Genomic DNA, 25,062 nt, shown 5'->3' on the forward strand with positions numbered 1-25,062 from the left:
ACTGTTCTGACTTCGTACAACATAACAATAAACCGATTTGAAAATGCTATTTTGGTGAAATAACAGACAATCTTTTCCTTCCCTCTTTTGGCCTTCACTCTCACTTACCTTGACTCCCATACTAGTCTTCTAACTGATCTGGCTGCCCCTGATCTCTCTTCCCACTTCAGGCCATTTCTGGGCTACTCCAGAATGATCCTTCTAATGCATGACTTGATTACACCTCTGTTCAAAGCTTCTTGATAGCTTCCGATGGACCAGGATCAGGCTGTAGTTAATCTGAAGCATGGCATGCAAGGCCGTGAACAATAACCACTGTAACCTTGTACTCTTTCTGTTTCGTACCTGATGCCTCTGCAGAATTGCAGCCCGGTGAACTTGCCCTTTCCATTAAGCCTTCCTCGAGTCCGTGACTTAGAATCTCCTGTGCATTACCACAGCAGTGGCTGGGTGCTCTTATGGGCCTAATGTTATTGGATCTCTTGTGCATCTAAAGATTATCATCATTGCTTAGCTGATTGCCTGGTGTGTGTGTTGAGTAAATTAAAGAAGGTAGCTGAATTAGTTTTCATTTGACTAGAGCTTTCTTAAATCAAAGCCACTGGTCCTAACAGGCTTTATTTGCTCTGAATCATCACCCATATGTTTGAGGCCGTATTTGGCTGACATATATTCTTATAGATAGGCAACATGAGAATGTATGTGGATAAGTGTGCCAAAGCCAAGATATACAGGATTCCTTCTAAAGTTGGTTAGGTAAAATAAACTCAATTTTTTGAACACACAAACCACCACAAATCACTTTCATATAAATACATTTTATTGCAGAGATGTTATAATTATTTACATGCTGCAACATGTCACAACATAAATTTACCAAATATTTCATGGTGGGATGCTGTAGGTTTCAGATAACAGCTTCAGAAGAACCACAGATTAAGTGAAGAGACTTACAGCATTATTGACTCTACAACTCTCAGTTGCTAAATTGCTAGAAAGTCAAAAGGCAGTGTTTTTTCAGTCCTACCTGTCATCACTTGCATGCAGAGACCTATGAAGCAAATACAAGAGAACTGTCGAGTTTCAGATCCATATTGCCACCAAAGTTTACAATGGATTGAGTTATAATTCATGTCGTAAAGCATTTAATTCTGGCATAAAATATACAGTTCTATTAAATTGGTATAAATCTACTTATTTATAAACCCTGGCTTAAAAATAAGGACAGGATGCAGAGCCTGCACATGCATTGAGAAGGACAACCTAGGAGATGTTTGTGACCTTATTAGTGCTTATTCTGTTCCTTATTATCAATCTGGGAAACCAACCAGAGGAAGTGTAGATTTAAACTTCTCTTGGGATAAGTAATGGCAATGAAACTCTAGGAAAGACCTAGGCACTCTCACTGATTTATGCTGGTGGAGGAAAATCTATAGACTATGGTATAATTTGGCAAGTCTTCTTTAAGCCACACTTCTAGCAGGATTAACCTGGAGTGCAATAAAAAGTCAGTGATGCTTGACTGCTTATGTCTCAAAAAGTGAGTAAGTGCCAACAGATCTCAGACATAAATTAAGTAGGTAGGTCTGTAAACTGGTATACAAGTATACCTCAGAGTTGTATTTCTAAGTTACCAAGTAGATAGGCCTTGATTGAAAAGGAAGGGAAGAAAAAAATAAATGAAGGAAGCACACACAAAAATAGAATTTCTATCTCTTCCAACTTACCCCACCAACCTGAGTAATGCACAAAGCGAGGAAATGGGTGAGGGTGATATGTGCACAGCTTTGTCAAATGGTGAAGTGCTCACTTATTCCTGAATAAATGTTGAGAAAATTTTGATGATGAATAAGGGAAAGCCCTAGCTTTTACCATCCACTGAGAATGATGTTCGTTAAGAACAGCCCTGCATCCACCTTCCAATCCCCTTTCTCATCTTTTATCCAGATGAAAACGTCATTTAGGCTGGAAATGTCCCAACCAAATAAGCTTTTGAGACTTTAGTGTTTAGTATTGTAGAAAGGGAGGTTGAGTTCTGTATTTAAGTGATTCATCTTTAAATACAGTGAGACTGAGCTTTTTAATGGAGCCTCCTTGTGTGGTCCTATCAGTAGGGCTATATCAGCAGCTCAGGATTTTCATGTCAAGTGATCGGTGTGGAATGCAACAAGTTTTATAAAATGTGCTTTGGGGGCTGTATTACCTTGCAAACAAACCTCTGCAGTTTAAATGTTGAACTAGATGGCTCGTAATGACAATTTGCAGGACATGTAAGTTTTCCAGTGCTTGGGAGAAGGATGAGCCCCCACCATCTTATAGGCTTGGAGTAAATCAGGTTTTAAGTTTCTTTGGGATCTGAGCCCTGCAAGTCCTACCTCTAGCTGAAGCAATGAACAAGAGTTTACGAGAATAAATAGTTTAAGGTCATTTAAAATATTCTATATTTAGTATGCACAATAAAAATACATCCATTTAATAATCTTGATACTATCATAATTTATCTCTTTAAAAAAAATAACACATTGAAAGTGCTATCAGGAGCTCCCTTTCTGTCTGTTTTGAAAGGCAAGTTTCCTGGCTCTACAGCACTGCTGCAATTCTCATGCCATTCTTGGCATCTTCCCTTTCCAAGGCTAATATTAATGCACAGTATATTTTTCTCACTCTTAGCTTCTTCCTTATGAAATGCTGCTAAATATGAAATACTGAAAGAGTTAAAAGGGACAATTAAGTGAAATGAAGGCGTTATCTATCTCTGACCTCAAACAATAGATAAGTTGTCCTTAACTTATTGAGACATAAAACTACGTAGGACCACTTGATCTCCGATATTGATAAAGCTTCTGAGTCCTACCAAGAAGTGCAAAACGAGTAACTCAACTTGTATTAAAAACCCTGATTAAGACAGTATGACAAACCATGATGTGAAATAATAGAGGTAATCTAAATTTGCAATATATAAATCACAGCCAAAACTAAGAGATTTATCATAACAATTATGACTTTCCAGGCCAGAAAAAGCTTACTGTACTTCAAGAATCAACTAAAGTTGATAGATAGCAGGTATTCTGTAAGTTGCAAGAACAATTGAGTAGCTGTAGATTGCATAAATGTGTGTCACATAATATCAAAGTTATTTGCAAAAATTATACACTCTGGAATGCTTGAATATGAGACACAACAATGTACTGAAACATACATTTATAAGAAAAATGAGAGAAATCATTAATATAAAAGATATTTTTGGGGATGCATTAAGTTAGCAGTGTTATCAAGGTTATATAGGTAGAATAAGTTCTTTTCAGTCAGCTACTTAGAATTTCATTTATACCTTCTTCATTGCAAATCTCGTACCTTTTCTGTGTCTTCTGGTTTGCCTTGATTAGGATCTTTAAAATCCTGTGGGTAAATATTGATCAGGGACAGGCATTGAGGGCTACTTCCTCTAAACAGGCTGAAATGCGAAGATTTTCCTAGTGTTACCAGGGGAAAGACTTTTTGGCCAGTCTAACTTCTCCATGATGATGTTTCTCTACCCTCTCAGTCTTCTACCTTTTCATGCCTTTCATATTTCCCCTGGTTAGCAAATACTCTTGGGAATTTTTGATGCTTCTATCTTCTGTCTTATATCAAACTCAGGGTTTCTTCCTTTTCTTTCTGGGGATGCTACACTTTGAAGGTATCCCAGACCTCTTATTTTCGAGGCCCTGCTATTTTATTTGCATTTAAAGCCAAAGAGGCAGGTAAAGCTACACTACTTTCAGCATTTGGTTGATCTGAGGACTCAAACTCCCAAGGACACACCTCAGCTCGTGATGTTAAAGGCTTCTGAAAGTTATTACTTGAGTTATAGGAAGATGTCTTTTTTTCCTGGTCTCCTATTTGGTTAAGGTTCTCATTCTCTACTTTTGATGCCACAATTTTGGGGGGCAGTTCTTCATATTGCCCAGCACACACATTGGCTGCATAATGCTGACTACCATTCTCATCTTTCACTCTCCCTGGGGGAACCTGAGTCTTGGGTATCAAATGCTTCTCATCTTCTAAAAGGGGCTGGCCTTGGCTCTCCCAAGGGCGGACATCAGCCTTGTCTATGCTCCTCTGATTGGATTGCTGACATTGTTCAGTTGCCTTAGGCTTGTGATGAGATTTCTCCTTTAAAGAAAAGGTTGGGTTTTTCTCTATTTCAGAAGCCACAATAGATACGTGCTTTTGAACTTTTGATTCTGAAGGCACAGGACCAGGGGTCAGGTCATAAATCTCCCAAGGGCACACTTCCCCTATGTCAAAGTTGTCCTTCATCTCGGTGGTGCCTGGGCTCATGTCAGAACTGGCAGTGGGGGGGTTGGACCTTTGTTGCTTCATAATTCCAGATTTCTGAGGTTTTCTTGGCTCCTCCAAATGAGTGGAGTTTTGGGGGATAGAATCTTTAGTCTCTGTGTTATCTGAATTTGAGTATTTTCTGTTTGTCTCTTTATCTTTTGGCAGAGGTTTCTGGGATTTAGCCCGTTCTTCCATGCCTGATGTTTGGGTTTTCCCAGCTAATCCAAGAGTCTTCTCCTTGGCACTTGCTATGACACTGAGAGACTTTTGTAACATGGATGTTCGTGGGTGGCCCGGCTTCTTCTCTGAGCTGAGATTGTGAGCGCTTGCTGACTTACACACCAAAGGCACAGACTCCGTGGACTCAGCCTCACTGTTTTCTTTCAGTGTTTGTGTTAGTTTTGTACCTGACAGAGACTCTAGTGTGGAATTTTCTGTAGCTTCCTCTTCTTGGCTCTCAGTGGGTAAACTGTTGGACTCTTCTGTTTGGTCTCTTACATGATCATAAGTGCTGTGGGATTTCTTCAGTGAGAAGACTCGGTTTTTCAGGGACTCCTCCTTGGGTTTCCCAGTGTTGCCTGAAGACTCTTGGGGGTTCTTCCTAATGAGGGCAGTGCTCTTGGCTGTGCTGTGCTCTGTGACTTCCTTGTCCTCTTTGGAACACTGTCTGCTGACTGTCTCTGGGATCTCGGTTATACGCCTCATGATTGAACGACCTAGGCCCTTCTTCGAGCACCGCTTTTTCTGGAGGTGGGGGTTGTTTGTGATCATCTTCTTCCTTTTATATATTTCCAACTGGGCATAGAGTTTCTTCAACTCATCCTGTCAGAACAAGCAAAAATTCACAGAGATGTGGAGCTTAGTGTTTCAGCCAGATAATATCACTGAAGGTCATTTGAATTCAATAAGCTTGAGCTGTTTAAGGAAATTGTTCTACAGCTCTTCTTAACATTTCTCCTCATCAGCTTTCTCCTCATTCTTACTTCTTGATTAGTGTTTTGTTTCACATAGAGTTGAAACTTTAAGACACAAACCCATGCATTCTAGCCTTGCTTCCTGGGGCAAGCACTTTGGACTTGCAAGTTGTATGGGCCAGACTGAGCCTGGACCATAATACAAATACAGTATATCATCTACCTATCATCCATATTCATGAAACTATATTGGAAGCATCATGTAGTCATTGATAAACTTACACCTAATGTTAGATTAGGTTCAGGGGACAACAGACCATCAAATACTCAAAGCATCTTCTTCCTCCAAATGCTGACATATTGTCACAGATTATTTTAAGTAATACAGGCTATCTGCTTACAGATCTAACCTACCTTTCCATCAGCAAGATTTCATACCATGCTATGGAACATGTATAATAAGCTCATCATTGTGACTGCCAATAAGCCGGTTGAGATTATCAAGATTGGCCTGTGCATTCTAACTTATACGATGGTTATACATCTTGGAAGAAGATTAACTCCGCATTTGATGTCTTCGCTTCTTATGTAAAGAAACATTTCTCATCTTTCTTTCTAACACACATATGCACACATGGGAGCACATACATATACCAACCCACACATGCTTGCCTATGTAAATGGGACTAATCTGAAATATGAAAGAAATACTGGTATTACCCGAATATCCTCTGGATCCAAGCTGTGCTCACTCCAAGCTGAGTTGATACTGCTGTTAAGGTAGGATCCAGACCGGCCCATGTCTAGCTCATCCTCATATGCTTCTGTAGCAATGTCATCTCGGGGATTATTGCTTGAATGTGAAAACTGTAACAGATATTCAACGTGAGCTCTAGATATTACCCCCATAAGACACAGCATTTTGATAATAATTTGCTAAAGTTTCTAATGTTAATATCATTTCTTCAGCTAGGATGAATTTGTTCACTGAACTTTTTACAAATGTTTCTTGCTATATTTATGTTTTGCTTTCCATGTTACACACTGATGAGGTGCTTGGCTCCCTCTTTGACTTTTCTCCAGGCTCCCCGCGTTGACTTATATTACTCCTTTTCCACAACATTTGCACTCTGAATAGGAAAATAAGTACAAGAATCCAAAGAAATGTTCTGTGAGGGTAGCACTTTAGACCCACTGAAAGCTGGGTGGGAATATCTTTTTGAGCAGTGGGGTCTATCACAAGTTTATCATTTTGTTTCAACAGGGGAGGCTGCCTTTCATCTCTGGGCACTGTTGGCCCTGATCATAGAAATGTGACTTTCAGTCGACTGCACATAGCTTTAAAAAAGTCTACTTTCAAAAGGTGAAGGGATTAAGATGTACAAATTGGCAGTTGTAAAAATAGTCATGGAGATGTAAAGTACAGCACAGGGAATCTAGTCAATAATATTGTAATAATTATTTCTGGTGCCAAGAGGGTACTAGACTCATCGGGGGCATCACCTCATAAGTTATATAAATGTCTAATCTGAAACTAGCATGATATTGTATATCAACTGCAATTAAAAACATTTTCAAGTATTTTTAACAAGTCTACTTTTAAGACTTGGGAATGGGAGATCTGAACTCCAGCCTCAACAGTGTTCACAGTGAGATCTTAAACAAGTCATGAAGCTTCTGGAGCGCAGTGCCTTCTCACCCTAAATAGCTCTGGGCTAGGTGGTATCTAAGTTTAAAATTCAAAGATCCACTGAAATTACAGAATTTTTTTCTCAAACTCATTATTCTTAAATTACTCTTTCATCACACTTTGACATGCTTTTACTATTTTCATGTGTTGTTTTGATATTTTTCAGATTCACATACTCTTGTTATCCCTATTCTTCGAAAGGAAAAGTGGGGAAGAGTGGATTGGGTAAATGATGGAAAGCAAGGAGAACCAAAACAACCCAGCAACTCTTTACACAGTATATAAACCAAGTGATTGTCCTATGAAAATTGAGGGAACAGTTTAGAGAACATGGGTTCTCTTCTCCCAGCTTGTCATCAGGTCAAATATATCTTTACAAAATCAACAGGCCACCCTTTAATGATAGAGATATTTTAATGTCAATGTTCATTAAAATATTCAGGTGGGCAGGTGAATATACATATGAGATAACATGTGAAATCGTAATTCTCTATTTGAGTAACAATAAATGTTTGATAATTGGGACTGGTTGAAAAACCACAGAAACTGACATATGTTTCCTTCACTGTTCTACTTATGGTTGTGGTTCCAACATGTGTCATTAATTTAAGGCCATAAAGAAGAATAAAATAGAGTTCTGTCCTCCAAAATCTCACATGCTACTAGTTAAACCACCTGGGCCTTAGGTATAAGAATGGAGTTTTTTTCTTGAGCAAAGTCTGAGAGACTATCATGAGTTTAAGAAACATGTATTTTTAAGATATTGTCCATTTCCTGCTTTATTATTTTATTTTATGTGTGTATCTTTATCTAAAATACTATTTCAAATATTTATCTTGTTCATCTTTTGTTTCCCCATCCTGTCCTCTGGAGTATAAGTACTACGAGAGCACAGATTTTTATCTGTTCATTACTCTTACTCTAGGATCTAGAACAGTGCCTAGCAAAGCCCCTCAAAATTTTTTAAAATTGTCTGTTATTGAGATGTAATTTACATGCCCTAAAATTCTCACCTTAAATTATATAATTCCATATTTTTTAGTATATTCACAAGGTTGAATTACAGAATACTTTTATCACCCCAAAAGAAACCTTTAATTCATTAAGCAGTCACTTCCTCCCCCTCCCCCCACCCCAGCCTAAAACAACCACTAAACTGACTTCTGTCTCTATAGAGCTGCCTGTTCTGGACTTTTCACATAAATGGAATCAGACAGTATGTGGCCTTTATGTCTGGTTTCTTTCACTCAGCATAATGTTCTTAAGTTTTGTACAAGTTGTAGCATATATCAGTGCTTCATTCATTTTTACTGATGAATAATATTCCACTGAATGGATATATCACATTTTATTTATACATTTATCAGTTGATGGAAATTTGGATTATATCCATATTTTGGCTATTATGAATAGTGCTTCTTTGAATGTTCACATACAAATATTTGTATGAGTCTATATCTTTCATTTTCTTTGGACCTCAGTAATAATTTATTAAATGAATGAATGAAATAGTCTGAATATCCATCCATCCAATGTTATCATATTATGCAAAGTATAAAAATGGTTAAGATATGTTGAAGTAACAGACTAATCCATGAAATTGTGGCTATTTGCTGTAACTCAAGTAAGGAAAAAATAGGTATTTTCTTTGTTTATAATCATTTGGCTTTTTCACTCAGTTTTCATTTCAATGTTTGGTTATCTGAGAGTGAAGGCAAAACCTGGGGTCGAAGATGAGAAATCCTAGTTCTTGTTTCAGCCATGCTAATGTTGTATTGTGTGGCACTGATAAAGACTGATCCCTTCATAAGGTATATAAATGTCCACTCAGAATGTTGTACACCTGAAACTAATACAATATCATATGTCAACTATTATTGAAAAATAAATATTAAAAATGTATATATAACATTCTAACACTTTGTTGTTCTATGTATAAAAGAGGAAAATAATGATAATGCTATAATTTGTATAATCTGTTTTTTTCCTGATGTTATTTTATTTCATTCCTGGCCACCTTATTGCTATCATGTCTTAGATGAGGAAACTGAAACTCAGAGATAAAAAGTCTTGGCTAATGTCATATTATATAGTTAGTAGGGGTGGAGCATGAGTCAGATTCATGTATTCTGAGTCCTGGCCCATGTCCTCTAATTCATTATGCTGCCTATGTAAGTCTTTGTAATCTATCATTATTAAGCAAGACTCTACTAAGTACAGTATAATTATTTATTTCTATTTAAATAAACATTCTTTGAATGTTTAAAACAATATTTCTCTCAATATGAATACAAACAAGAGAATTCTGAGAAGAGTAGAATTCTTTTTAAACATGATTATGATGTGATAGCTAAAATGAAAGTCACCTTAAACCTATAATAATTAAAATATACCTGGATATTGAAATACTTGGAAAAGGACTGAAACAGATGATGAGTTTTGTACAAATTAAGTCACTTAACAATTATGTGAGATATTTAATAAATCCCAAAAGAAAACAGACACCTAGTTTCCTGAGGAGTTTTAAAAGCATTTTAGATGTCAAGCAAATATCCACACCCCGCTTTGTCTATAGTGCCAGATACTTTTAAAGGAAAAACTATTTGAAGCTCATGTAATATAATTGTCTTGCAAGAGAAAAGTAATGTTAGAGGGATACCTTTGGGATCAAAAGCAACCCAATGGTGACCGTCACAGTCAAATGAGTATGTGCAAAGTACAGCATCAGCATCCAGTCAGACTGAAGTCTTGAGGCAAGAACAAATCTGAAATGAGAATTCACCAAGTTAACAATCTCTCTACTTAAAACACCAGAAACTTGGAAAGTTTTTACCTCAATGTATTAATAAAAATAAAGAAAAAAGAAAGAGGGGAAAAGAAATTATATTACTATTTCTGTGACATATATTTTCATCACAGAATAAGGACTAGGTAACCCTCATTGGGTGCTTAATATATCAACTCTCTATTATTTATTACTTTAAATTACCATAGTTAGAAAGACAGCATTTATATATGTACATACACACACACACACACACACACACACACAGAGTACTAAACATTTCCTCAGATTATCATGAATTATGTAAATTGAATCTGCAAAGCAAGAGCAGCAAACATATGTTAATTCAATAAAAAGAGTCGTTACAATCTGGTGGTTTCTGGCAAATTTGGGTTTTAAGACATGTAAATAACTCGAGTCTAATGTTCTTCATTTAAAAACATTAATTAGAATTAAGAAAAAAGAATAATCTGTCTTTGTGAATTATCCCAGAGGTTTAAACGGTAAACAGTGTAATAAATAAAACAAATATACTAATGGTTCATAAAATGCATCTTTTAAAATACAAATTCTAGTTGTTATAAAGTATCAAATTATTTTAAAATAATTTAACACATAATATCTAAGATATTATGCTAATGAAGAATTTGTAAAGTTGTGTTCCAGGATAGCTCTGTAGGAAAATGTGTAGGAAAAACTAGGTATTGATATCTACTCTGATAATTGTGGAGTATTTTCATAAATCAATAGGCACATGTACAAACTAAAACTCATGTTTTAAGGACTCATCCTTATGCAGAAACCACGTTTTGCTTTTATTAGGTCATTTTGCAATCACGGCCTCCTTTTCATTTTTTCTCATCAATTGTTATCCGTGAAAGTTAAATATGAGATTTTACTGCTTTGGAAATTAGAGAATTTACATTTTGTTTCAATGATATATATCATCAAATTTGAAAAGCTAACATCCTAGGAAAAAGCTCATTATGTGATCATAAAACAAATATATATGAATCTAAAAAGAGAAGGAAATAATTTTTATATCTACACTATACATATTTGTGACAAATTTACTAAATAAATATAAATATTTAAAACAAAATTTTCATCAAGGGGTTTCTTCCCCATTTTTACTTCCATTCTGCTCCAGTTACACAACTCACCTCCACCCCAAAAACTCCATCAAGCTAAAATGGAAGCTCAAGAGTTATCTACACTGGAGAGATGCTTTCCCCCGTGTCTGAAGACATACACAAAATAGGCTCAAAACATACATTAGAAGTGCAGAATACACATGATAGTTTACATATAACCAAAAAGGAATTTCAAAATTACCATCTTTAACTCCTTTGTGAAAAGTGGCCTTACACCTACCTTGAATATGACAGAATATTCACTTAGTCCAGGGATAAGATAATCTGTGTTGGGTCAGGTGACATTTTTTAAAGCACTGGGATAGAATCATTTCACTCGGTAGCAAGTCGCAGCGTCTAAGGCATAGTATTGAGGCATAGAAGCAATATAAAATGTGCCCCAGAAAAACAATACAATCCCACACTGCTGGGGCCTAGTACCGGGGCAGAGTTACATCGAAGGAGGTGGGTTTGCAGTCTAAAAGCATCCTCATATTCTAGGAATTTTGATCTCAAATGTCAATACAAATGAACTTCAAACTAGCTTGACAATATCCTGAAGAATGGTTATATATTTTTAAATTAAAATGGTGAATCTTCCAAAATATAATTGTGACATATACTGACATCAATTACTCTTAAATTAATCAACTTTTAATTACCACCAGGGTTTTCAGGTCGCAGTTTTGGCTAGAAATATCTTAAGAAAAATTAGGGTTTTCCCTAGTTTAAAAGCTTCATTTTTAAAAAAAGAGTATTTCAGCTTAAAAAAATAGGTTTAAATCTCAGATGCATAGAAGTATTTGAAGATTGAGCTTAAGAATAAAAGTAAGCTTTTAAAAAACCTTGCATTTTGTCAAAGGTTTGCTTTATGCTTAGCACTTAAACTAAGAGGGGGATGAGCACAGGCTGTGCAGAGCGCTCTGCATTATTTCCCTTCTGGACTTCATCCTTGTGATCTACTTTTATTCAGTCTGACCATTTGATAAGAATGAAAGTACATATGTACATAATATGTAGTCATAATCTTTATTTATATATGTAGGTATATACGTAAACATTCACATATGTATATATGATTTTGTATCTTGAGCAGCCAAGTAAGAGTATATATGCCCTGTTGATAGAGAATACCTTTGCTGAGGTCAGAAGCCTTATTTAATATTATTTCATTCCAGGAAAAAATTACCAAAATGGATCCAGATTTAAATTATTATGTTATTTTTTCTTATACTTGAACTATATTAATATTGGAACCAAACATACATAAATTCAGTCCATGTGTAAATAAGAAATTGTGTGTGCTTGGTTTAATTATTACTGTCTATCACTTGTTCCCTACTCAACCCCCTAAAATCAATGTTCTGTAGATTGACTTTGTTAAGCTATAATTCCATCCTTGGCTCTTTATGGCCACATATATTACATTTCCAAAAGAGAGTAGTTAATATACAGGATGGGGCAAATTTAGGTTAACGGTTGTGAGTATGCAAAACGGTTTATTCTTGTATTATTATTGATTAATTATTGTATTATTTTCCATATGAACAACTATAAACCTATTTAGTTCCAACCTGTACGTGATTCTTTGAAGACAATATGCCACAATGTAATCAAGTCTGGTCTGTATAGGAAGGTAAGTCAGATTTGGAACTTAAAATGTAGGGCTCCCCATCAGGTTGTTGAGGCTTGCCGAAGAAAATACCAAAGCTGACCAGGGCTGGTCATTCTGCTACCATTGGAAGTCCTCCCTGTTCAAAAGATGGGGGGCCACATAGTTTGGAAGAAAATTGATCTTGTGAGGATGCTATATCTAGTCAATGCCAAATTTACTAGGTGCAACACGAATAATTCAATCAGAGCTTTGTCTCCATGAACTCAGCTCATAGTTTATATCATTCTTCTTGCTGAGACTCTGTAGGAAGATTTAAGCACATTAAAGGAAGGTGTTTTAAATGGATACTTAACATATGTTTCCTATCACTTTGGCCCAGTATTAAAACAGTATTTTCTGAAGTGTGGCTAATGATCAGATACCAACTGAGGGGTGGGGGGATTCCCTGGATTAATTTCCAAAATTAAGTTTGGAAAATGATGGTTAAAGAAAGTTCAATAAATCTCCAATGTCAGAACTTCTCGGTGTGCTAGTTTGTATTGTGACATTCCTAAGAGGGAGTCACAAATGCAATGTATCATAAATATACACATGCATATAAAAACATCAAAAAGTGATATACTAATATGTTAATAGTGCTTATCTTTGGGTAGCTAGATTAGGGAGTGTCTTTTTCTATCATTTTATGATTTTTTGTAATGACTTTATTAAGAATTTTTTTAAGTTTATTAAAAAATAATTTACCTTACTTCTGAAAGGGTATGGGCCAATTGAGAGTTTAAAACCCATTGAAGAAAACACATTTAGTGATGAAAATTGAATAGCATAAATCAAGGAAGAAAAGGATACAGATCAATTTAGGTAGCCACTTTGAACAGATTTACTATCTTGGACAATTAATTTGTTTCTAAGAAATATGGCAGGTAATTGTAGGGCAAATGTGGGAAATCCCCTACATGGCAGTTGCATCCTGACAATAGAAGACATTGTAACTCATCTGTTATAAGACTTCTTGAATAATTATAATTCTTTAGTTGGTTTGTTAATGTCACATTTAATTTATAAGTGGTTTTGGAGGCGAAATCTAGTTAGATCTTGAAACACTTGTGCTTGAGATTCTCAAATAACCAAAATGCAGCTTTTCCCGGGAGATGGTTTGGGAGAAAAGTAAAGGCTGTGAAGCTCAGGCACCAAGACAACATTGTCTCTGGCGTTCACTACATTTTGGACCAAGGGCACCTTCCCTCGGAGCCTTGAATCTCTAGTCTGTGTAGAATTGAGCAAGCACTCTTTTCCTTGCCTATTTATAATTTCATACTTTGCTTCTCATCTTTTTTTTCACTCTTCTACCCTGGAAAGCTCTCCACTTTCTCTCTTGTGGGAGAGCTAGACAGAGCAAGAAGGCAAATTCCCTAGATTGCTGGCCCTTTGGTGAAGTTTCCAGGACTGTCATCATAAACGCCTCTTTCTCTTACTAAAAGTTTAAAAAGTGTAGGTTATGCTCTCTAGCATCATCTATTCCAACAAGTGCAAGATATCATTTTATGATTATTTCCTAAAGTGAAAAATGATAATTATCCTGCAAAAATTCCACAGATTCACAATCTCCAAACCCCGACTTCTACTATTATTAATAGAAAGACAAATATTCAAAGTTTCTACTTATATTTTAAGTGTATTGTAACTTTTAATAATGTTGAGCAATTGAATGACATCTTTTTGTTGTTTTTAAAATTACAGTATTCCTTTTTGTTGTTGTTCTCACAAATAACCAAATATGAATCAGATGAAAATTCCCAGAAGATGTCATACCTATTTCATTTTGTTCATGTATTGTAAGCCACCTGCTTCTTCTTTTGTACTCACTGACTAGAGAGGTGCATGTGACATCAAAAAATGGCAGGCTGGGCCATACATTCTTACCACCAAATGTTATTAGTAAAATGTGATGATGACAAAACCCATTGCACACAAAAATACAGTCATTAGTTGAAGTGTTTTCTTGGTTCTGAATTCAGCAGAATTCACACACATATGTGGTCTACCTGAGTATTAAAATTTTGAATGTATAAATCAGCATACCAAACATGAATGAAAATGTAGACAATTTATATATACTTTATAATATATGTATGTATTGATTTATATCCTCAGAACAAAAAGTATTACATATTATAAATGATATCCAATGACATTCCCATATGTGGCTTAACTTAATACAATAACAGGGAGTTTAACCTTCAAAATGAATAAAGGCTAGAAACAACCCTTCAGAAAGAACTAAGAACAGTGGAGTTAAAAAGAAAACACTATATTCATTTGCCATTTCTGAGACAAAGAAATTAACCAACTTGTAAAACAGCATCCTTCCTAAATATTCCTATTATGCATTTCATCCAATTTTGCTATTTATGTGAAACTGCAACACATCAGAAAAATAAAACAGTTATTTATTAGCTCTATGGATCACTTGCCTAATTGTATGGAATATAGCAGAGATAATCAGCTCATTGTGAACAGCAACAGCCATGTAGCGTGGCTCATGAAATGCTGATGGGACTGTCCGCACTGCATAGCAGAGATAAACACCCCACAAGAGGAATAAAAATTCAGCTGTGAGAACAAAAACAAAACAAACAAACAAACAACTTTCCATTAGTTTTATAACTGAGAAAAAAATAGAGTTTAAGTTCTTTAGCATGCACTTTCTGTTATAGAAAAATAGATGCACATGAAGTATAATTCACATATGAATATATATTCCATATATTTGTTTTTAAATTTTATTCAGTGTGTAGAACATTTTTCAAAGGTATGCTTTGTTTTATTATTTTCTAAAAAAGTGTTTGGAGTCTCAATGTTTTTTCTAATACCTGACTTTTTAATAATTATAAAATAATTTTCCACATTACCAACTAAAGTTTAAGATGTTCATAGAGCATCTGACTCAAAGGCATCAAGGCAACAAAAGGCATGTGATGTGTTTTATGCAGCTTCTGGAAATTTAGGTTCTTACTTTATTGAGTCCAAATCAATAAATAAAGATATTCATTGCCAGAAGTATGAGAAAATAGGTTGCTAAACATTCAGTGGCATGTTTTATAAATGAACAATTATTTCTTCACACATGACAGGTATTATATCTTTTGTAGGTGGAGTAAAATTCACAATCATCTTGTTTGTTGGCTGAAGCCAGAAGAGGCAAGCACAGCATAGCAGTTAAGGGTAAGTAAGGGCTTCAAAATCACACTAGATTTGAGTGGAATCCTGGTTCAATCCCTAATTAACTTTGCATAATCTGAGGCAATTTAACCTCTGTCTGCAGTTGTCTTATCTGGAAAATGAAGATAATAAAAGTATATATTTCATGGGATTGTATACTAATGAAACTGAATAATGAATATAAAACACTTAATATAGTTTCTGATATGCTGTTAGATAAATAAATTAATGAATTAAAAACCATAAGCATGCCCTGGCTCCTGTGGCTCTGTTGGTGGGAACACCATCCCTTGGACTGAAGGATCATGGGTTAAATTCCCCTCTTTCCCTCTATCCCATGCTTCCTCTCTCACTGAAAGCAATAAAAAAAAATCCATGGGTGAGGGTAAAAAAACAAAACATTAAATATTAAATAAATGGTTCTTATTGTTTAACATCTCATTTGACATTTTTTCCCCAAACTGAACATTGCTATTTTAATTCATTCTGACCAATAACTGTTACAACCCATTTTATCTTACTGATATGACCTCGTTGAAAGATAATATCTAATTAATAAGAAGAAAGCTCTAATTTGGAGAAAACATTTTATCAAATGCATTACCTAGGCATAACCTACTTACATACTGAAATGCTGATTTCCATTCTCATATTTTATATGCCCAAGTTTTAGCATCTTTCTACCAGTATTTAAACAATGGGTAGTACCACAATTATTGAAAATCCCTGAAAACATAACTGTCAAGAGTTACGAAAACTTGATGTAATCAGTAGCCAAAGGAAAAAATAAATCTCACTCAAAGGTCTCCAAGGGGCTTTTTTTCAATGGTTTTTGCCTTCAGAACACAGGTGTGAAAACGACTATTAAATTTAAGCCAAATGGCAAAGGAAAAGACTCATATTAACATTGTTGTCATTGGCTACTTAGATTTTGGCAAGTCTACCACTACTGGCCATCTAATTTACAAATGTGGTGGGATCAACAAAAGAACCATGGACAAATCTGAGAAGCAGGCTGCTGAGATGGCGAAGGGCTCCTCCGAGTGTGCCTGCGTCTGGATAAACTGAAAGCTGAACGTGAGCACGGTAACACCATTGATATCTCCCTGTGGAAATCTGAGATCAGCAAGTATTATGTGACCATCACTGACGCCCCAGGATTGAGAGACTTTATCAAAAACATATAACAGACACATCTCAGGCTGACTGTGTTGCCCTGATGTTGCTGTCGGTGGTGCTGGTGAATTTGAAGCAGGGATCTCCAAGAATGGGCAGACTGTGAGCACGCCCTTCTGGCTTACACACTGGGCGTGGGTCACTGATTGCTGTTGTTAACAAAATGGATTACACTGAACCACACTATAACTAGAAAAGATACGAGGAAATTGTTAAGGAAGTTAGCATTTACCATAAGGAAATTGGCGACAATCCTGATGCTGTAGCATTTGTGCCAGTTACTGGTTAGAATGGTGACAACATGCTGGAGTCAAGTGCTAACACGCCTTGGTTCAAGGGATGGAAAGTCACTCGTCAAGATGACAATACCAGTGGAATCTGCTGCTTTAAGCTCTGGATTGCATCCTGCCACCAGCTCATCCAATTGACAGGTCCCTGTGTCTGCCCCTCCAGATATTTATAAAATTGGTGGTATTGGTATTGTCCCTGTGGGCTGAGGGGAGCCTGGTGTTCTTAAACCCAGCATGGTGGTCACCTTTGCTCCAGTCAGTGTTATAACTGAAGTAAACCTTGTTCAAATGCACCATGAAGCTTGGAGCAAAGCCCTTCCTGAGGACTACGTGGGATGCAATGTCAAGAATGTGTCTGTTAAAGACGTTCATTGTGACCATGTGTCTGGTGACAGAAGGATGATCCACCAATGGAAGCAACTGACTTCATGTCTCAAGTGATTATCCTGAACCATCCAGGCCAAATCAGCGCCAGACAGACACCTGTGCTGGGTTATAATATAGCTCATATTATTTGCAGATTTGCTGAAGGAGAAGACTGATCATCCTTCTGGGAACAAACTGGAAGATGGCCCAAAGTTTTTGAAATCTGGTGATGCTGCCATTGTTGACATGGTTCCTGGCAAGCTCCTGAGTGTTGAGAGCTTCTCTGACTAGCGTTCTTCTCTGTGCCACTTTACTGTCACATGAGACAGACAGTTACTGTGGGTGTCATCAAAGCAGTGGACAAGAAAGCAGATGGAGCTGGCAAAGTCACCAGGTCTTCCCAGAAAGCTCAAAAGGCTAAATGAACATTAACCCGAATACCTGCCATCCAGTCTTAATCAGTGGTGGAAGAACAGTTTCATAACTGTGTGTCTCAAATGGCCACTGAAGTTTAATAGTAAAAAGCTGGTTAATGATTCCAATGCATCATAAAACCTTCAGAAGGAGAATATTTTGTGGACCTTTTATTTGTGTGTGTGTGTGTGTGGCAGTTTTAAAGTTACTAGTTTTTCTAAATAACTTGACCAAAAATCTGTCATAGAATTTTGAGACCCACTAAAACAAAGTTTAATGAGAAAAAGAAAAGATCTTCAAGATATTTAGTGGAGGTCCCAATTATTCAGTATGTTAGCCACTGGCCATGAGCTATGAATGTTCTTTCCAGCTGAGCTCTACTGAATCAGGAAAAGCAAACAAGGAAATTCTGACATCTTCATGTAAAACTTACTGTCCTAACCTTCATTTTTTTATCCATAGTGCAGCTATTGCATCTTTATCAGAGTTGAAATCTCAGAATTGCCTTTCATTGGCACATTTCTGCTTTGAGTTATTTTTCATATTTATCATACCCTTCAATGCCCACAATTACAATACTTGCATAAGCCCCTATCAGTTGACTCATTTGATACAACTATTTTCAACTACTGCCCATATCTAAACCTGGCCTCACCCTGTGTAAATCCTTTCTTCCTAACAGTGACAGGTTTATTTTTCTAAAACTCCACTTTGATTATATCAGAATTTGTCCAAAACTTTGCAACCACATCTTGGTTAACGGGTTCACATTTTTATTAGAATATTCACTCACACTCACTTAGGACCCTGGAAATAATTCTCGTCCTAAAAGTAGGACTACAAGGTGTTCCTGCCAGGGCAGGCATATCTTCACTTTCAAGACTTTCTTGATGCTCACGCTTCATGTTATCGACCCACAGTGCCTGGCCCTTTTCTTTTGTGCTTTATCTTTCTTAGGCCCTGACTTCTTGTCTAGTCTGACACTCAGGCAGCCTTTTGTGAGGTATTGCATGCATCTTCATTTAGAAATCTTCAGTGGCTCATTATTATTTTACAAATGCTTGGTTCTGGCATTCCAGGCCCCATGACTTTATGTTACAAGGACTGTAGGGGAAAAGTCCCACCATTGTTAATATAACAGGAATGGTTTGCATGACATTGATGTAACCTGGCAGCCAAGGAGAGTGGACTGGAATGCGCTTGTGTGAACAGTGATGGGTTCAATATACTATCCAGTGGGGGTGGTAGATGCTGTCACATTCAAAATTACTGAGCAAGTAGAGCAATGAATTTGCATCAAATTTTGCATTAAGCTTGAATATCTCTCTGCGGAAACTATTTGGATGATTCAGAAGGCCTCAGTTATGGGCAACTGGTGATTGGCAGCTTCATCACAACAATGTACCTGATCATGCATCATGTCTTGTGCAGAATTTTTTTGCGAAACATCAAATCAACCAGGTGACTCAGCCCCCTGCAGCCCAGATTTGGTGCCCTGTGACTTATGGCTTTTCCCCAAACTAAAATCACCTTTGAAAGGGAAGAGATTTCAAACTGTAGATGAGATTAAGGAAAATACAACAGGGAAGCTGATGGTAACTGGGAGAATTGTGTGAGGTCCCATGGTGCCTACTTTGAAGGGACTGAGGCGTCATTATCTTACGTACATTGTTTCTTGTATCTTCTTCAATAAATGCCTTGATTTTTCACATTACATGGCTGGATACCTTCTGGACAGACTTTGTATATCCAATTTGATCACCGAGTGCTCCCTACATGAACTCTGAGCTGACCCAGGAGGACTCATTGTCCTCTAAACAATCCAAATGTCCTTCTTGCTTCTGAGTCTTTGTTCAGACTATAGCTCACACAAGAAATCTCTTCTCATCCATATTTCCATATCTTAACCAATTTTTCAATATTCAGTTAATGTCTCACCTTCAACAAAAGGCCACCTGAAATGTTTCTGACTTACATTGAATTTACCTTCCTCTAATCTCTTATACTTTTTAACTATACGATACAATGCAGATAATAATGCTATACAATATATAATTGGGAGAATATTGTTCATGGAGACTAATAATACTTTTTAAGTCTCCCTCCCCTCAGCCCCAAATAGTTACAACCTCCTTCAGGGCAAGAAGTGAGACTCTATTTTTTCTCCCTTTGCCCACAAGATGACAGTACTGAGCACAAATATATCAGATTTAATAAATATTTCTTGAATTGAATGAATAGAAGTAACAGTTTCATGATATTGGAAATGTAGTCTTTGCTATCTTGCCATTCCATTTGACATCATAGGGCCCCTTCATAATCAGAAAATCCTATTGGCATTATTATTAATAATGGCAACCCCTATTTTTAGATGGACTGCTAAACATGTGTATATATATTACTGTTTTTGGAACTCAAGAATGGTGAATGCAAAAATATTATTAGGCAATGCTAGCCTAATAATGTAATTGAAGGATTCATATGTCATTGAATTATAAAAACTCTCTCTTACCAATTACTGCAGTGCATTCATATAATGTTATACTGAAAATTAAAAAAGGGGAAAGTAGTTATCAGGTTAATTAGTGTGCTACAATGGATAATTATATTTAAAAGTATAAAACAAAATAAGATTCCTCATAATAGCTAAGCTGAACATTAAAATCATTTCATTAGCAATATCACACAATATACTCTAGCTGAAAAACAATTTATGATTCAAAGTACCAATTAAACTAAATGTGATATATAAAAGTTGTGTTGGGAAGAAATCAGTTTCATATAATTAACTTCAGGCTAACACTGCAATTAGTAAAGAAAATATGCAGATGTTACCAAATTTTGCAGTGTTATTACGTGGGAGTTGAAATATGTGTTGTTCTTCTGCTTCAGAAAATAATTTCTGGTGTTAAATTATTTTGATAGAAGACATGAGTATAGTTAAAAAGGGAACTGCATTTATACTTAGAGAGCCAAATAGGACTCTGAGAAAACTGGGTATTTTATTTTTAATCTGTAAGGGATAACAGTTTAAAAGTTAACTACCATAGCTTTGTAAAAATTAATGTACTGCAATTTCAAGCTATTTTTCCCAAGGGCTGGTTCAAGCAAAAAATGAGAATGAATATCAGTTCTTTGACACTGAGGATGTCCTAGCTCTAAGATAGTAAGACCACCCACAAGGGCTGAGAGAAAAACAACTTCAAATTGCAAATGCCTCTCAAGCTGTGGTACCCTGCTTTGTCCTGCTGCAAAAACATTTTGTGTTAATAACAATTTACCCTTCTTAGTCCCTTTGAAAATTGTCTTTACATGGCATAATTAAATACATAAATGAAAAAGCTTTCAGTTTTTGTTTTCTAAGTGTTGCTTCAATGTTCTTTTCTATTTTTCTCTAAATCTTATCCACTCAGAAAATTCATGGTCAAAGTAAACTTATTATGCTTTTATTGTAATAATATGGTAGACAGTGGAAAGTTATCATTGAGTATTATAAGATTAGAGACCTCTCAAGGTGTCATGGGGTGAATGTCAGGGCAGAGCTATGGCAGTAACGTTCCTGACATTTCCTTCTCTCTGTTATTTGCATGTGTATTGTTTGGGAAAGGAGTCGGGATTAGGATTATACATTAACATTTTAAAAATGTATTTTAAGCCCTGGCTGGTGTGGCTCAGTTGGTTGGAGCGTCATCCCATGAATTGAAAGTTCGAAGGTTCAATTTCTTGTTAGGGCACATGCCAAGGTTGCGGGTTTGGTCCCAGATCACAATGTTTCTCTCTCACGTTGGTCTTTCTCTTCCTCTTTCTTCCTCCTTCTCCCTCTCTTTAAAATAAATAAGCATGTCCTCAAGTGAGGATTAAAAGAATAAATAAATAAAATAAAAATGCATCTTAAAATTTCAACCTTTTATGGAAGACCGTTAGCATTCACATGATTTACCTCAGCTTGGGCTACCTTACCAGAAACTCACATGTTCTTTTTGAAGAACTAGCTTGAGTGGCTTTAGGATGATTGTAGTGGGGGTTATATATTTGCTTAATTACATTCCACCTCTGTGGAAAAATATTTTACTTTGAGGTATATTTATTCACATGCTAAAGGGCAAAGTGATAGAATAAATTAATTTATTTTATATATTAATTTTATACTTATAAAATCTTTGAGACAAATTTTGCTGAGTTAGGCTTAGCTTGGGACATTGCTTGACCATTGACTGACTGATCTAGATTGATCTTTGGTTGATCTAGATTGAACTCTCTGATTCATCACATCACTTTCCTGGTTCTCTGAATTCCTATAACAGGATTTACAAGACTCACAACAAACTTAAGCAGTCATCATTATTCACAATGTATTCCAACATAATCCCCTTTTCCTTTTTATTCTTTAAAAAAATTAAAAAAAAATTTTTTTATTGTTCAAACACATTTGTCTCCATTTTCCCACCACCACTTTCCCCTACTGCCCCCACCCCCCGCACCTCTTACTCTCAATCTTTCCCCACTTTGGCTTTGTCCATGGGTCCTTTATACATGTTCCTTGATTTGACCCTTCCCCCCCTTTTTTAATCCTCTTTTCTAGTTAGGTGTTTCCTTCATGTTTCATACAATTATCACCCACTCCCACTACTGAATCTGTCAAAGGGACTGTTCTCTACATCTCTTTACAATAATCAAAACCAGTGATTTTCAACTCATGTGCTGCAAGAATTTTAAAAACATGCCTTTACTTCCCTTGCCTTTGGGTCAAATTCATAAAATATTTCCTATGACCAAAGTCCATAAAGTTAGTACCTATGTTTTCGTCTATGTAATTCATTGTTTCAGATCTTATATTTAAGGCTTTGATGTGTTTTGAATTAATTTTTTTTGTATATGGGGACAAACTGTTATCTAGTTTCATTCTTTTACATGTAGCTCTCCGATTTTCCCAGAACCATTTATTGAAGAGGCTTTCTTTTCTTCAGAGGCTTAATTTTGACAAAGGAGTCAAAAAACTGTGTGTTTTTGACTCCTTTGTCAAAATTATTTGCTCATATACATGTGGTTTTATTTCTGAGCTCTGAATTCTGTTCCATTGGTCAGTAGGCCAACATCATGCTGTTTTGATTATTCTAGGTCTGCAGTACAGTTTGAAGTTAAGTAGTGTGATACCTCCAGCTTCATTCTTTATTCTCAGGATTGCTTTGGCTATTCTGGGTATTTTGTGGCTCTATACAAATCTGATAATTTTTTGTTCTATTTCTTTAAAAGAGGGATAGGATTGGTGGGGCAAGAGAAAATGTTGGGGGGAAAATGGAGGCAACTGTACTTGAACAACAATAAAAAAATGACATTGGGATTTTGATGGGGATGGCATTAAATCTGTATATTGTTTTGGGTAATATGGACATTTTAACTATGTTGAGTCTTCCAATCCATGAACACAGAATATCTTTCCATTTCATTATATCTTTTTCAATTTCTGTAAATAATGCTTTGTAGTTTTCGGTATATTGGTACTTCACATCCTTTGCTAAGTTTATTATTAGGTATTTTATTCTTTTGGTTGCAATAGCAACATAAATTGGTTTTTTTCTTTTCATTTCTTTTTCTGAAGTTTCATTGTTAGTATATAGGAAAGCAGTGGATTTTTGTACATCGATTTTTGTAAGCTGCAACTCTACTATATTTCTTTATTTTTTCTAATAGATTTTTTTCGTGGTATCTACATACAGAATCATGTCATCTACAGAAAATAACAGTTTTACTTCCCCTTTCCAATTTGGATGCCTTTTATTTCTTTCTCTTGTCTGATTGCTCTGGCAAGGACTTCCAGAATTATGTTGAATAAGAGTGTTGAGAATGGGCAACCTTCTCTTGCTTCTAGTTTTAGAGGAAAGGCTTCACTACTTCACCACTGAGTATGATAAAGGTCATATATGGCCTTTATTAGGTTGAGGAACTTGCTTTCTATACTCATTTTACTGAGTGTTTTAATCATAAATGAATGGGACTATATCAAACTAAAAAGATTCTGCACAGCAAGAGAAACCAAAAACAAAATAAAAAGGCAACCAACTGAATGGGAGACGATATTTGAAAACAACAGCTCCAATAAGGGATTAATACCCAAAATATATGAAAAACTCATATGGCTCAATACCAAACAAATAAACAATCCAATTAAAAAATGGGCAGACGACCTGAACAGGCATCTCTCCCAAGAAGACATACAAAGAGCCAACAGGTATATGAAAAGACATTCAACTTCACAAACTATTAGGGAAATGAAAATCAAAACTACAATGAGATACCATCTTACAACTGTTAGAATGGCTATTTTCAACAAGACGGTGATACCAAGTGTTGAAGCAGTTGTGGAGAAAAAGGAACCTTCATTCACTGCTGGTCAGATTGTAAACTGGTACACGACTATGGAAAGCAGTATGGAGGTTTCTCAAAAAATTAAGAATAGAATTACCATCTGATCCAGCAATGCTTCTTCTGGGTATCAACCTGAAAAACTCAAAAACATTCACTCACGAAGATATATGCACCCCTATCTTCATTACAGCATTACTCACAATGGCAAACACATGAAAACAAACAGCATTCTTTGATAGATGATTGGATAAAGAAGATGTGGTACATATATAAATGGAATATTACTCAGCCATAAGAAAAGATGAAATTCTGCTATTCACAACAACATGGATGGAACTTGAGAATATGCTAAGCAAAGTAAGTCAGCCAGAAAAAGCTAAGAATCATATTATTACACTTATATGCGAGATATAAAATTGAAACTCATAGACACAAGCAACAGTATGGTGGTTACCAGAGAGAAGGGAGTGGGGTTAGTAAAGGGTAAAGGGGGCCAAATATATGGTGATGGAAAATGATTTGACTTTGGGTGGTGGGCACTCAATGCAATATACAGATCATGTATCATAGAAATATAACCTGAAACTGATATAATCTCATTATCAATGTCACCCCAATTGGTCAGGCAGTCAATCATGCAACACTTAACTATTTAGTCAGGGGCACTGACCTCTTCTTTCTTAGACTGACAAATAATAACAAATGACCACAGCCAACACAACAATAGCTCTCCGGTATGAGTGAATCAAAATTAAACATATTTTTTTT

The 25,062-nt window shown here is 35.9% G+C and overlaps 1 protein-coding gene across 1 annotated transcript in view; it reads right to left on the reverse strand.

Annotated features, from left to right (window-relative positions):
• Positions 1–865: 865 nt before the first annotated feature.
• The window catches only part of GPR158 (G protein-coupled receptor 158), a 353,177-nt gene continuing 328,980 nt past the window's right edge, over positions 866–25,062 (reverse strand). Inside the window, exons 8-11 of the mRNA XM_054592528.1 lie at positions 14,935–15,073; positions 9,587–9,692; positions 5,958–6,104; positions 866–5,145 (exon numbers count right to left, since the gene is read on the reverse strand). Coding sequence (XP_054448503.1) covers positions 3,694–5,145; positions 5,958–6,104; positions 9,587–9,692; positions 14,935–15,073 — 1,844 coding nt within the window. The 3' untranslated portion in view covers positions 866–3,693. The remainder of the gene's footprint in view (positions 5,146–5,957; positions 6,105–9,586; positions 9,693–14,934; positions 15,074–25,062) is intronic.

Source organism: Pteronotus mesoamericanus, unplaced genomic scaffold (genome assembly GCF_021234165.1).
Source record: "Pteronotus mesoamericanus isolate MK-2021 breed Mesoamerican mustached bat unplaced genomic scaffold, CSHL_Meso_final contig_130, whole genome shotgun sequence".
In the NCBI taxonomy this organism is placed as follows: Eukaryota; Metazoa; Chordata; class Mammalia; order Chiroptera; family Mormoopidae; genus Pteronotus; species Pteronotus mesoamericanus.